Source organism: Malaclemys terrapin, chromosome 2 (genome assembly GCF_027887155.1).
Source record: "Malaclemys terrapin pileata isolate rMalTer1 chromosome 2, rMalTer1.hap1, whole genome shotgun sequence".
NCBI lineage: Eukaryota > Metazoa > Chordata > Testudines > Emydidae > Malaclemys > Malaclemys terrapin.
The window spans coordinates 131,866,011-131,879,462 of NC_071506.1; the positions used below are offsets into that span (position 1 = coordinate 131,866,011).

The following is a 13,452-nucleotide window of genomic DNA, read 5'->3' on the forward strand; positions in this document are numbered from 1 at the left end:
TGTCACTTGTATTGGAATAGAACTGTGACTGGCAATCAGTTTCCACATGTAGGGTTCAGGAAACACGTCAAGGCAAGTTGGTGTCTACGTTCCCTCCGACTGTCGGGCAAAATGGAGTGATGACATTCTGTTGCATGTTCTGCTCCCTTCATAGCAGAGTACCAAGCTCGCCTGTCATGGCCCGTATCCTCCCAGGTCACTAAGTCCAGCCTGGCAGACTGGATGTGCTGCTTGATGCAATCCTTGCAGCAGAGTTTGGGGTGGCCAATCTTCTTACTGCCTTTTTCAAATGCACTGTACAGAACTCTCTTAGGCAGTTGATTGTTCTGACCCAAGTCATTTTCCGCCGCGCTGGCATAGTACTTCATTGTTGGTGATTTTGTCGGGTCATTTGATTCCCATTATGCTGCATAGGTGGTGTTGTGGCAGGCAGTTAAGTTTTTGGATATGGCGCCAATCAAGGGGACAGGTCTCTAACGAGACTGACAATAATGCTGCATAATGTTATATAGCATCTTTCACCCATAAGTAACCTATAATACATTGCAAACAAGATGTCCAAGAATCACTTCACCCACCACCCACCCCCATCCCACTGAAACACAGCCACCTCTGGGGCAGGAGGCAGTAGCTATGCAATATGGCATCATTGCACAGAAATTTAGGACAGCAAGTGAAGAAGAATCCCAAACCCAGTTGAAACCGCCAGGGGGATTTAAGGAGGCAGAATAGAATAACAGATTTGGTCAGGACGCCAGGGTTAATGCAAAAGGCCAGATTCTGATTTCAGTTACATCAGTGTAAAACTGGAATGGCTCCATCAACTTCAGTGGAGCTATTCTGTATTTGCCCTGGTATACAAAGTCTGGGATCAAAGTCTGGCTCCATGACTCTTAGGGAAAGTGCCATGGGATCTTTAACAGCCATAACTGCTCAGGACTTCCATCTGAAGATGCCCCAATGATTATTCCATGCAGCCCCCATACACACAGCTTTGTTTCTGCAAACAAATTCCAGTGGCGCTGTATTTTACAGGGACAAGAAAACTGACACTGAAATAACTCCTCTTGGAGAAAGCAAGCTGAAGGCACTTTGGTTTATTTAGAGTGATGCTCAGAGATGCTGTTTCTCTTTCCATCATTTCACTGGTATACCGAGCACACTATGAATAGGATCCATACTTCACCAGATGGCTCATCCAGAGATATCAGAGCCATGACATTCCAGGTGTCTGTGAACTATCCAACCTGCATCCCTTCCCTGGCATATTGAGCATCCTACGAATATCTGAGCGGAATCTCTTCCCCATGCTGGGCAGCTGGGGGACTGAAGATTTGTACCATCTTGTTAGCAGATTACACAGCCAGATGCTATCTGAGCAGTATGCTTTTGCTGGCAGATTGGGCAGCCGAGGTATGCTCATCCCATGCCATTGCATTGGCACATTAGGCATCTGGTGAATATATCTGGTTCCATGTTGTTTCAACCACACTGGGGGCATCTGTAATATTTCTGAGCCACACTGATTCTCTGGGAGCATGGGAAGCTGGGAAGTATGTGGTCCACATTCCCTCAGCATCCGGATGGCTACCCAGAGACTATCAGACTGGAACCGCTTCATCAGTATATTGCTAAATCCCAAGAATATCAGATCTATACTCCCTTCACTGGGACACAGGGCAACCTGAATACTGAACGTTCCAATTTGCTATCTGCTGGGGTGGAGGGAAGGACTTACACTGCAGACCTGATGCTTCTTTGGCATATTTCATTTTAACTTGAAACACAGATTGGGCCGCGGGATGAGAGACCATCACCATCAGGCCTGAATCCCCAAGCTCAGTTACAGATCCAAATCTGAGCTTTCCCAAAATTTGGGGACATGTGAATCCAGTGTCCACGTTGGGTCCACTGCAGCCTGCAGATCCAGATCGTCTCTCACATTTCGGCAAGTTTGGCTTGAGGGTAGCTGTTCGGGCCCATTTGTAGTTAAGCTAAATGAAATTAAACCGATCGTATTTTATTATTTCAATCACTTTATTTCTAATAATAATTATAATAATTTTTGCATGATGTGCTCGGTCTACAGAAAAATATAATCCCTGCTGAAATGGGGCACTGGCACTTTAAAGTCGTGTGACAGGCCAGTTACTCTGTTCCAGGTGTTTGGAATAACAGAAGTAGCCATTGGGCAAGAGGGAAACGGTCTTGGGGAGCAATCATGGGTGGGAGAGGGAAAGTAAGTGCCCATCCTAGACCACTGTCCCTTTAAGCCCAGCTATGGATCACACAAGGGCCATAATCTCGATTTGCTGCCATCCTTCCAGAGCTTCCTCCATGAGGCACAGCAGCAGGCAGCATACCTGCTCCTGTTCTGCCTGGGGGGTCCTGAGTTGGGATGAAGGGCTGGGGAAAGAGGAGATGGCGCCTGGGATGGGGAAGTGTTATCCAGAGATTCCAATGAGTTCAGACCAGTGCAAGGGTCTTTGCAATGGACCTTTCAGATCTGGGGCTTTTCAGGGGGGGTACCAGGCTGTAACTCAAATCAACACACCCTCTTCCCCAAGAACGTGGAAGGGGCTGTGATTGCCCAAGAAGTACTCGTGTGGGAGCACCTTGTGCCCGTCCTAATATTATACAGGGGATTTACTGCAAAGACCTTTGGCAAGTGAGCATTCACATGCTCTCGCAGTTAGAGCAGGGAACTGGGACCCAGGACTCCTGGGTTCATAGAAGAGACCTATGCAGGATTCTTCCCTATTGCCTGTTTTCTAGAGTTTAGTCCTAAATATCCCAAGTGATGGAGTTCGCAGACCACCTTACGGATCTCACCATCGGGAAGACTGTCCTGATAGTCCCTTTCCTAGTACCATTACTTGCATTCCAACCTCTTTGAGGCAGGGACTGTCTCTTTGCTATATACTATGGGACTGCAGGCTCTCAGGCTACTGCAAAACAAATAATAACTGTTATCCCATTCCTCCTAGTTAATCCCGAATCACCATAAATAACCCTTCTCCTTTCTTGGAGTTCACAGCCTTCCGATAGTGACAGGCTGTTACCACGTCCCCTTTCAGTCATTGCTTAGCTAAACCAGATGGATTTAGCTCTTTTAATCTTTCCGCACCTCCTTGATCAGCCTTGTCATTCTTCTCTGAACTCCTTCCAGTCTGTCGATGTGATCTGGGAATGTGGTGCCCAGGACTGAACATGATATTCCAGATGTGGTTACCCCAGAGACATCAGACGCCAGAACTTGCAGCAAGCCTCAGCATCCACAGCTGGGTCCAGGTTTTCAGAAGAGCTTCAGCTCCTGCTTAAGCACCTAATTAAAGGGCAAGCTTTTCTGACAATGAAGCCTGGCCCACAGAAGGGGACTAATGCCTCTCTGCTCATGACTGCATGACCTTGGGCAAGTCACTTACTTGCCCTCCCTGTAACTCAGTTTCCCCATCTGTAAAATGAAGATAATGATATGAGGCTGAAGGCTAATCAGCTAATGTTTGCAATGGGCCCTGATGGAAGGCACCAGAGCCAGGCAAAGTGTTATCATTGCAAGAAACCACAGGAGATCACATTCCCTCACCAGCTGGACATAACTAGGAATGAAATTCTTTGGAATCATTTAAAATATACATGAGACCCAGGCTCTTCTCTACCCGGAAACAGGCTGTTATTTATACCCTCGCTGCAGATAGGATATAAACCGTTACAGGTCTCATAGGAAGCATCTTTCACAGCTAATCATTTTCTTTCCTTGAGTGCTTGCAAACCAGATACAGCCCCCTTTCAACTAGGTGCTCCACTCTCCAGTCTGTTCTGTTCTGTTCCCTTGCTCCCACCCCCATCCCTTCCACCCTCTGCATCCTTTAGCAAGAGGAGAGCCCAGGCTGCATTAGGATCCTGCAGCTGCTGGGACAGGCTTGGGTACAGTCCTGCTTCCGATGCACTGCAGGGGGGTGCAGAGAACTTGTGCACCTGCCTAAGGTTCCCCTGAAATGCATCCAGCTCTGATCTTCTCCCCCGTCTCCCCCGGCTAGCTTAGAGGGAAATCTTGCCAACTGTGCTCCCCAGCACTACACGCACATCATTTTTTGTTCCCCTACAACCCAGCCCTTACCATCCCGGGAGCACTGGAGCATCTTTACAACTGTAACCTCAGCAGCACTCCCCTGCTCCCCAGCAGAATGTGGAGCATTAAAATGAAGGCCCTGAGTGACATTTACCTGTGTACAGAAGGTGAGAGAAAGCCTGTGCTTCTCTTAAGCACAGCCCTCGTGCTGGCCCTTTGCACAGCAGGGACTAAGTGGGACTGAAGCGATGCCCAGGCTTTGTGTTGACCCCGCTACACAGAGTGGAATTTCACTCCTCACCACATTGCGCAGTAGCTCTCCAGGGTTCTCTAGAGGACAGCTGTGTTACTGCAGCGTTCAGTAGCAGTAAGTGCATCTAGTTAATGTCCATTTGGCTCCTTCAGTCAAATGGCCCCTTTGATCTCTTTGAACACCACTGCCTGAATGAAGGGTACGGGGTTAGGGCATGCTAGGTAGGGGCACTTCCTAACCCTCAGGAGTCCGTTTACCCGTTCCCCAGGCAAGCCAGTGGCAGGAGAGTCAGCTTCGGAGCTTCTTGTCCATATCCTAATGTCCTTCATGAGAGACCTGGCCCATGGCTGTTGGCATCACAGGATCCAGGACATCTCAGCACCAGCCAGAGGAAGCTGGAAAAGCCCTGCCCTCCAGGCTCATTTGCTTCCCCTGTCCTGACGCGGCCAATTCTGATTTCTGCAGCAGGGTCAGTTAGCCGGGGGCAGGGATGGCACCACGTTAGTAATAATCAGAGTAATCCTCCTCTTCCTCGCTGGCTGTGGGAGCCTCTTCTCCTGGGTTCACTGGGGAGCTAAACAGGGAAGGGGGAGCAGCTTCTGCAGCAGGACACACAGGGCGGGAAAGAGGGATAAAGGAAAGGGAGAGGCAGGATCAGTGAAAGGGATAAGAGAAGCCCAGGTGGGCTCTGTAGCAATTGTTCCAGTTTCTGCCTCTGCCCATAGCGTAGCATCTTGGGAGGGTGTTTCTGACCCAGGCCTTTCCCCACTGAATGCCATGCAGCAGACATGAGACTAGCCCCTGCCTCTGGCTCACAGGGGAGCTCTGCAGACTGTCTGCACATGGGCTGGCACATCCCGAATCTCTCTCCCCCTCCACCTCTCTTCCTCTGGAATGAGTGGGACAGGGGCCCAGCCTCAGATCTTATTATTTCACCTCCAGTTTCCCCTAAAAATGGGGACAGAGCCAAGGATTTCATTGCAAAAGGCCTCCTTCCCTCCCTCCCAACCTCCCTTTCTCCCTCTTTCTGTCCCCCTTCCCTTTATCCCTGATTGCCTTCATCTCGCTCCCCCTCCTCCTTTCTCCCTGTGTCTACCCCTCCCCTCTCCACCAACTCTGCCGGCGTAACATGGTGCTTTCCAGGGAATATATCAGATCTCCTGCCCGATGGTTACACGGATGCAACTCAGTTGAAGTCAGCTGAGCTGCCCGGGTGTAACTGAGGGCAGCCTAAACTTGCCCTGGCATACGAAGCCATGACAACCAACATTTCATTGCAGCCAGGCCTGCCTTTGATTCTTTGGGTCAAGGATGGAGCTTGGGCCCTTCAGGAGGCCTCATACTGAGAGCGTGAGACTGTTTCCTTGCATGCACACAAAGTGAGCAGGGACACAGGGTACCTGCACTGGCGACAAGAAGAGTAGCTTTGGCAGTGGCATTGCCCAGCTTGTTGTGTGCAATGCAGAAGTAGGTGCCTCCATCCGCCTTCCTCACCCCTTCAATCTGCAGCCAGCTGGACAGCTCGTATTTCAAAGGGCCACCCCTGGACTGAGAGCAGGAAGAGAGATAGGGCAAATGAGTCCCACAGTTGATTGCCAAGCTGGGCCATTCAGGAAAATGCACACACCCAGAGGGCCTCCAGCTCTCACTGAGCGTGGAGGAGACTCACCGAGATGGAGATAAGTGTGTGATGCACCTGGGCAGAGGTGCATGTCAGGGTCATTCACGAGGGCTGAGCTGAGTTGGGATCATTCACCTGAGCGGAGCTGAGTCAGGGTCATTCACCTGCATGGAGCTGCCTCAAGGACCCTCACCTGGGTGGAGCGGAGCTGGGGGACCCTTTGCCTAGGTGGGGCTGTGACTGTGTCACTCACCTGGATGGAGATGTGAGGATCATCTCCAGGTAGAGCAAATTCTTCTTCATCCTTCCTCCATTCCACGAGGGCCATGGGGTAGGCAAAGACCTCACACATGAAGATCACATCATGGCCCGACACGTTTACCTGGTCTTGGGGATGGTGCTTGATCTGGGGAACTGCACAGAATCCAGACAAAAGGCCGAGGATTGTAGAAGCTCAGGAGGTCAGAACCTAACCCGCCTCCATCACCAGACAGAAATGAACCTCCCCTAACCAGAATCATACAGGCTGCTGCAGGAAGCCTGGCAGAGATTTAAACAATCAAAGCATCTTATTAAGCAGCAGCTACTCCTATCCTATCTAACCATTCACTCTGCCTGGTCAGTCTACATGGCTAGGAGATAACACAAGTCACCTTATATTGTAATGAGTACGGCAATGAACCACGCCCTCTGCCTGATCCCAGCCCACCGTATCAGAGAAAACAGACAACGTGAGAAATACCCTGAATTCATTGTTGATTTTAGGTGTCATTGATGGGTCTGAGCCACAGAGTTCGGATTCGGATCCAGGTTGTAATTTCCCTGAAATCTGGGAGCGATCAGATCTGCGATTTGGCTTTTGGCCCATCTCTAGCCATTAATAATAATCACTACCATTAGCTTGCATTTCTCTAGAGCCTTTCATCCCAAAGGATCCCTGTGCTACAGGCAACTCTTACACACAGAAGTAGCCCCAGGGAAGTCAGTGGGAAAACTTGCATGAGTAAGGGCTACTGTTGGTGTGAGTAAGGGTTGCAGGATTGGGCCTTCTGTCCCTAACCCCCACATATGATACATACAATACATATGGAGCAAATACACATGTGGCATATACATAACCACATTTTAAAGTGCCATATCCCCAGCTGGGATAAATCAGCACCTCTCCAGTAACTTATCTCAGCTGATGATCTGACCCCATATACTTATGTACAGTACATATGTATGTTATCTACTTATGGTACATACAGATATACACAGTACATACATTCACATATGGAACATACATATAGTACTAATACAATATACCTATGGTACATGCATATATACAATAACATGGCACATAAGACACTGTGTACATATATCCATATGGCACTTGCATACAGTATATATATATATATACAAACAATACATATGGACCATATATACGGTACACACACACGGTACATACATAAATCATAACTGGAGTGCAGCTGCCTGTGCATGGGATGGTGAATGGATGTGTTCGATTTTCATGTACACATGCACCTGAATATTCTCTCTGCCCAACCTCCTTTCATTATACATCAGCACCTGAAGGAATCCGGCTCTGGCTTTTAAGGCACGCCTGGGAGGGGGTTGGGGAGCTAGCTCACAGGGGAGCCCAGCACACAAGGAAACCTGATTTGCAGGACAGCTCTGAAAGCCCTTTAGGACACTCAAGTCCCCTGATCTCTTGTGCGGCTTGATCAAGGAAGGAGGTGAAAGGGTTTGCTGGCAGAAGGAGAGATTGAGAGGCTCCACCTGCCCAATAACAGCCTTGCTGAGAGGCCCAGAATGCTAAAGACATCCCTGAAGGGCCCTCCCAGCCATCCAAGCGGTCCAATGATAGACACCTGGCCAACTGAATCTGGCCATGGCTTGGAGGATTAGATAACTCCTGTGTCGTTCTTCACCTCACCCCAGGTATGCTAGAAAAGTGGCTGGATCCCTCATCTATCCCTGGGACACCTTCCCCCTCCCAGTCTCTCCCCAAGCAGCAAAGGGCAAACAAGGAGGTGGGCCATTACCTGCTTGGCAGGGCCCATCACTGATGATGCTGAGGTTCCACTTCTCTCTCTCACGCACGGCCTCCTGGAACTTGCAGATGTTCTGGTAGGTGATGTGATCAGAGTCACACACGGCCCCCTGGGACCTGCACACACATTGCGGCTTGGGGATCTCCCCATAGCCTAGCTCCTGGATGTCCAGCTGGCACTCCAGGTGCTCTCCGCACCTCCCATAGAAGGTGCCACTGCCATCCAGGTCGCAGGGCTGCCCCTCGGCATTCCCGCATTCCAGGCAGCAGCCGCAGTGGTCACGCACCAAGCCTGCTGGGCAGGCTGTGGCTCTAGGGCACAGCTGTGGCACACACTGGCACTGCCCTTCTGCACCCTCTTCTGCCCATCTGAGTCCGGTGGGATGCGGCAAGCAGGAGGCTCCATGGAAGGACCAAGCCAGACCCATTACCAGCAGTAGCAACATCCTGCAGACTATCTCTGGGAGTCTCTTCTTCCCTGCAAGGAACAGGGCACTATATCTCCTCTGACCCATTTGGAAGCGTGAGCTGGGTGCAGATGGAGCCCCATGTCCCGATCCTCTTGTTTTCACTCAGAGCTGAACACTAATAAATCCAGCAGCATGAGCTGCCCTCCTCTCCCCGCCCTCTTCTCACACCCCCATGGCAGGCAGGCTCTGGTTTCAATCAACAGACAGGACAGAGCAAGAGGAAAGAGGATGTCTTTGGAGGGATCCAATCCAGCCCTGGCTGGGCTCCTCCGGAGACCATCTGTGTCCCACAGATGCTTCCCATTAAGAGTTGCATTGCAAAGGGAGATAAATGCAAAAGGATCTTGCCTTGTCTTTGTAGTCGGCTGGGTGGGTTTGTGAGCAGGAAGCACATGGAAAGGCCTGCTTTCTCCTCGGTCTCTCCTCCTCTCCAGTACTCTGCATTTATCTTTTTGCTCTTTCACCCTCACTCTTATCCTGTCATCCTCTTTATCTATATATGGCAATAAGAGCTATATAGAGATAAAGCTCCTTGTAGACTTTGTCCAGGTTTTTCAGCCATCCTATAGACTTCTATAGCAGGGACAGAATTCGCTATTCAGTCCTAGCTGAGGGATTCACAACACCTATAGAAAGGTGATCTATCCAGTTCTATGGGACTTTCCCCTAAAGATTCTCTGTAAGGGTACGCCTACCCTTGGAGCTGGGGGCACAATTCCCAGCCTAAGGAGACATGCTCACGCTAGCTCTGATTGAGCTAGCATGCTGAAAAGAGAGTGTAGCCAAGGTGGCATGAGCGGCGGGATGGGCTAGCTGCCCTAAGTACGTGCCTAGGTGCTGGGCTGGGGATGTACTCAGGGCAGCTAATCCATCCTGCCGCCCATGCTGCCATAGCTACCCTCTGTTTTTAGCGTTCTAGCTGGATGAGAACTCACACAAGTGTGTCTCCTTGAGCTGGGAATCACACCCCCAGCTCCAAGTGTAGCCAGACCCTAAAAGTATTACCGCATTCTCCTGTAAGCTCCCAAACCCTACAAGTCTCCAACCAGTCTCATTCTGGTATAAATCAGGAGCAGTACCATTGGGATCAAGGGAGTTACACTGGTGTAAGGGAGATCAGGACTAGGCCTCAGCTCTTGCATTAGTGACAGAGTGCAGTTGGTGAAACACTGGAGTATTTTAAAGAAGCAGTGGGGTTTTCTCTTTCTGTCTCCTCCCTTTATCTTTCCTCCTCTCACCCTCCTCTCTTTCCTTCGGATCCCTTCCCTCTCCCTCACACTCCCTATGGCCTGATTGTGATTCACTACCACACTGATTAGTACCTTACTCCACAAGCAGTGTCACTGGCTCCATAGGGGCTATTCCTGGCACAAAGTATTATTCTCTGTGCATAAGGGCAACCTGTTTCCTTTCTTTTCTCCAACCTCCCTTCCTCATTGATTCTTCCTTTCTCAGCTGTCCCTACTTTTCTGAGATCTCCCCCAGCCCCAGGAGTCTCCATAGCCTATCTTGTCTTCGCAAATGCTAAGACCAAGGTTGATTCACTGCTGTATGCAGCCACAGAGCGATCTTGGACCTTCCACCTCCAAACACAGCCCAGCACAATCCCTGCGGGGAAGGGAGAAAAATCCTCCCTCCGCTTGTATTTATCTCTGCTGATCAGTTGTGCAGGTGGCACCCTCAGAGACAGCAGGTGTGACTGTGACAGCTTGCCTGACAGAGTCTAGCAAGCAGCTGTTCTTCCTTTCCTGGAGGCAGCACTGTGTGTTCAGCCCCTGGCCTCCATTCTAGCTTTTGTTTGGAATTCGACTTGATAATTGAGGCCAGACTCCTTCCTGCTGAGCTGCTCAGATCAAAGGGGAAATTTACTTGCCCCTCACTTTGCTTTGCCTTTCCCAGATTCCTTTTCAAGTTCCTGCTGGCCCCAGATCAAGGTCATTTGGGCAGTTTGAGTGATCATAGAGCTCTTTCAAGAAGGAAAGACAGCTGGATGTGGGGCTGCTCTGTTCTTTGGAGAATTTTCCAGGAAGAAAGTATAGGGAAAGGAGATAAACTGGTGGAAGGGAACTACTCTCTGTGTCAGTTGAGGCAAGGATTGTAGGCACAGGCAGGCTGGGTGGTACTGAGTTAAAAGTGCTGAGATCTTTCATCGTTGGTGGGCTATGTTCAGAGCTAGGAAGATTTCTGGGGCTGGCAAGAATGCAAAAGGTCAGAGCTTATTGTTGGGGGTACCACAGCCCGTATGTCAGATCTACAAACTCTGATGATCAAAGTCTTCATCTCACCTTCGCCCACATACATCATATACCTGTGCTCACTGCTTCCAAGCTCCTATTCTGCCCACGCATGCCCTGTAAACCTGACATGAGACAGAAAAGAGATACCAAGAAGGAAGTTAAAATAGAGTTGCAACTACTGCTGTCTATTCGCAGGGTGCCTGCCGTGATGGGTCTATAAATGCCGTGCAATGAAGAGCAAATACAAAGCATTTCAAACCTAAAAAAACAGCCAGACAAATAAAGCACATGGCTACATAGCAAAATCATGCCACAACCCAGCAACAAAAGGACTCTCAACTCATTAGAGGGAGGGGGAAATAGAAAAGGGAGGAGATGCACTTGTGAAAGTGGCATAAAACAAGGAAGGGGTGAAAGTCTGATCCTTTGCTGTACCTCTGAGTTGTGTATATGGCATCTGGATACTGTGTTGTTGGGATAGATAGATAGATAGATAGATAGATAGATAGATAGATAGATAGATAGATAGATAGATAGATAGATAGATAGATAATCTGTTCCTAGGACATGAGGCTAGGATTTGTTTTGTTTGCCTTTTGCTTTAAAAATTTGAGACTTAGCTAAAGCTGCATGCAGCTCAGAGTTGGGGGCTAAAGGTCCATACATAGTACAGGGTAAAGCCAACATTTTCAATAATGGCCTCTGATTTGGAATGCCCAATGTGAGATACCTCCTGGACTACAGTTTTGATGAGTACCCACAGCTCCGACTCAAATGACTGTGGGTTGTAAAGGCTCAGCCCCTCTACAGCTCAGACCCAAGATGTCTCAGATTAGGCACCCAAAATTAGTCACCTAAACTTAGAGGCTGTGTGTGAAAATTTGGCTGCAAGCAGCCACTCCCCAACATCTTCCCTGAGCTCCTTTTCCCAGTGAGTCCTGTGCTGGCACCATGAGCTTCTGCACTCTTGAACATGGTTGCCTGGAAGTTCCTGATGTTAATTCATTTATCAGGAGCCATATAGTTCTCTACCTATTGTTGCATCTTGGTCACTGCATGAGACAGTGCCTCTATTCAAAAGTACAAAGGTTGGTTTAAAAGTAATACAATATATATAGTACACAATCAGCAATAACCCAAATACGATTAATACATTTAATGATACAATTTAGATATTAGCAGCCAAGCATTCGGGTACATCACTCATGGAAAGTTATACAGGGAGTTGGTTGTGGAAAGCAAATACATGAATGAGTGAAGATTGTCCTGCAGTAATTGAGAATTTAGGATAGGTTGTCCATTAGAAAATACAATCCATCGGGGAAATGTTTCCATCCACCGCTGTCATCTATTCCTTCCCCAGGTGAGAATGTTGACTAAATAATACAAACATCTTGCATCATAGCCGATATTCAATCTGGAACCATGAGGGGGCACCAAAGTTTGCATCATCCCTGTCTGTGGAGTCATGATTTGGTTGAAACTAGCGAATGTGTGTGTGTTGGGCAAGGGGGAAATGGGAAGGAGAATAGGGCAAATTAAAAAGTAAAAATCTCCTTTCTTTCCATGCATGCCGTCTCTGGTGCTGATAAAGATCCTGAAATGCTTGGCCTGGTAATGCCATGTGCTTAAATGAATAGACAGAGAGATGGTATCAGCCAGGCTAGGCTCACAACCAGCATGGCAGAGGTAATGTCTCTTGGATTTATAATGACTTCAGAAACAAAACAGCCAGCTGGTCATCTGATTTTAGGTAGAGGAGCGGTTCTAAGGGGTGTAGATGTATGGTACTTTATAAATAAACAGCAACCAACAAAACAACAATGATAATAGAGATGTTTCCATATGAACCAATATGCAGTTTGGATTGGAAATTGCCAGTCACAATTAAGATGTCTCATCAGAGCTGTGTATGGCCTCAGGACCGAAAAAGCAGCTGGGTCCTGTAAGTCAGGATAGAGGAGCAATGTAGGGCTGGATAGCAAGGGGAAGAGGAGTTGTACTGTAGGGTTTGGTAAAGTACATTAAACAAACTGGGGTAGGAAGGGCTGGAATAGTGGGGGGGGCGGGGCGGAGGATACAGATCAGGATGCAAATACCTCAGTGTTGCTGAGTGAAGAACCAAGGGAATATGATAGTACATAGGTGAGGACTAAGGTACATTACAAGAGCTGCATATGTGAGGAGGGTGTCTCAGCTCTGGGCTGGGGTAGGCAGTGCAGTGCTGGTAAGATACAGTGGTACAGCAGTGCCCCAGGCACACACCCAGTGGGGAGTGCAGGACAGAGCCAGATGCAGTAGCAGGGCAATGCCCCTGGCACGGGGCAAGGGAAGGGTGCAGGGCAAGTCCAGATGCAGTGGCAGGGCAGTGAACCCAGCACGGGGCTAGTTGGAGATGCAGTGCATGGTCAGATGCAGATAAGGGTGCAGTGCACAGTCAAATGCAGTGGTAGAGCAGTGACCCTGGCACACGGCTGTGGGGGAGAATGCAGGACAAAGCCAGATGCAGTGGGAGGGCAGTGCCCCTGGAATAAGGCAGGTGGGCAGTGCAGTGCAGGACCAGATCCAGTGGCAGAGCAGTGACCCTGGCACACGGCTGGGGGGGCGGGACAGGACCAGGCCAGATGCAGTGGGAGGGCAGTGAACCCAGCAAGGGGCTAGTTGGAGATGCAGTGCATGGTCAGATGCAGATAAGGGTGCAGTGCACAGTCAAATGCAGTGGTAGAGCAGTGACCCTGGCACA

At 49.2% G+C, this 13,452-nt stretch overlaps 1 protein-coding gene across 1 annotated transcript; it reads right to left on the reverse strand.

Moving 5' to 3' along the window:
- Nucleotides 1–1,151: 1,151 nt before the first annotated feature.
- LOC128832013 (kazal-type serine protease inhibitor domain-containing protein 1-like) lies at nt 1,152–8,541 on the reverse strand. Its single transcript, XM_054019012.1, has 4 exons — nt 7,995–8,541; nt 6,200–6,360; nt 5,726–5,873; nt 1,152–4,924 (listed from the first exon to the last, which is right to left on the reverse strand). The coding sequence occupies exons 1-4, from the start codon at nt 8,515–8,517 to the stop codon at nt 4,827–4,829; spliced, it is 930 nt and encodes a 309-aa protein (XP_053874987.1). The 5' UTR covers nt 8,518–8,541; the 3' UTR covers nt 1,152–4,826.
- Nucleotides 8,542–13,452: the final 4,911 nt, after the last annotated feature.

Coding starts and splice junctions, on each gene's coding strand:
- LOC128832013 (XM_054019012.1), bottom strand. CDS start 8,517: ATGGGTCAGAGGAGATATAGTGCCCTGTTCCTTGCAGGGAAGAAGAGA. Junction 5,874..6,199: donor ATCCTCACATCTCCATCCAG/GTGAGTGACACA, acceptor TCCTGCTCTCAG/TCCAGGGGTGGCCCTTTGAA. Junction 4,925..5,725: donor TCTTCTTGTCGCCAGTGCAG/GTACCCTGTGTC, acceptor GTCCTGCTGCAG/AAGCTGCTCCCCCTTCCCTG.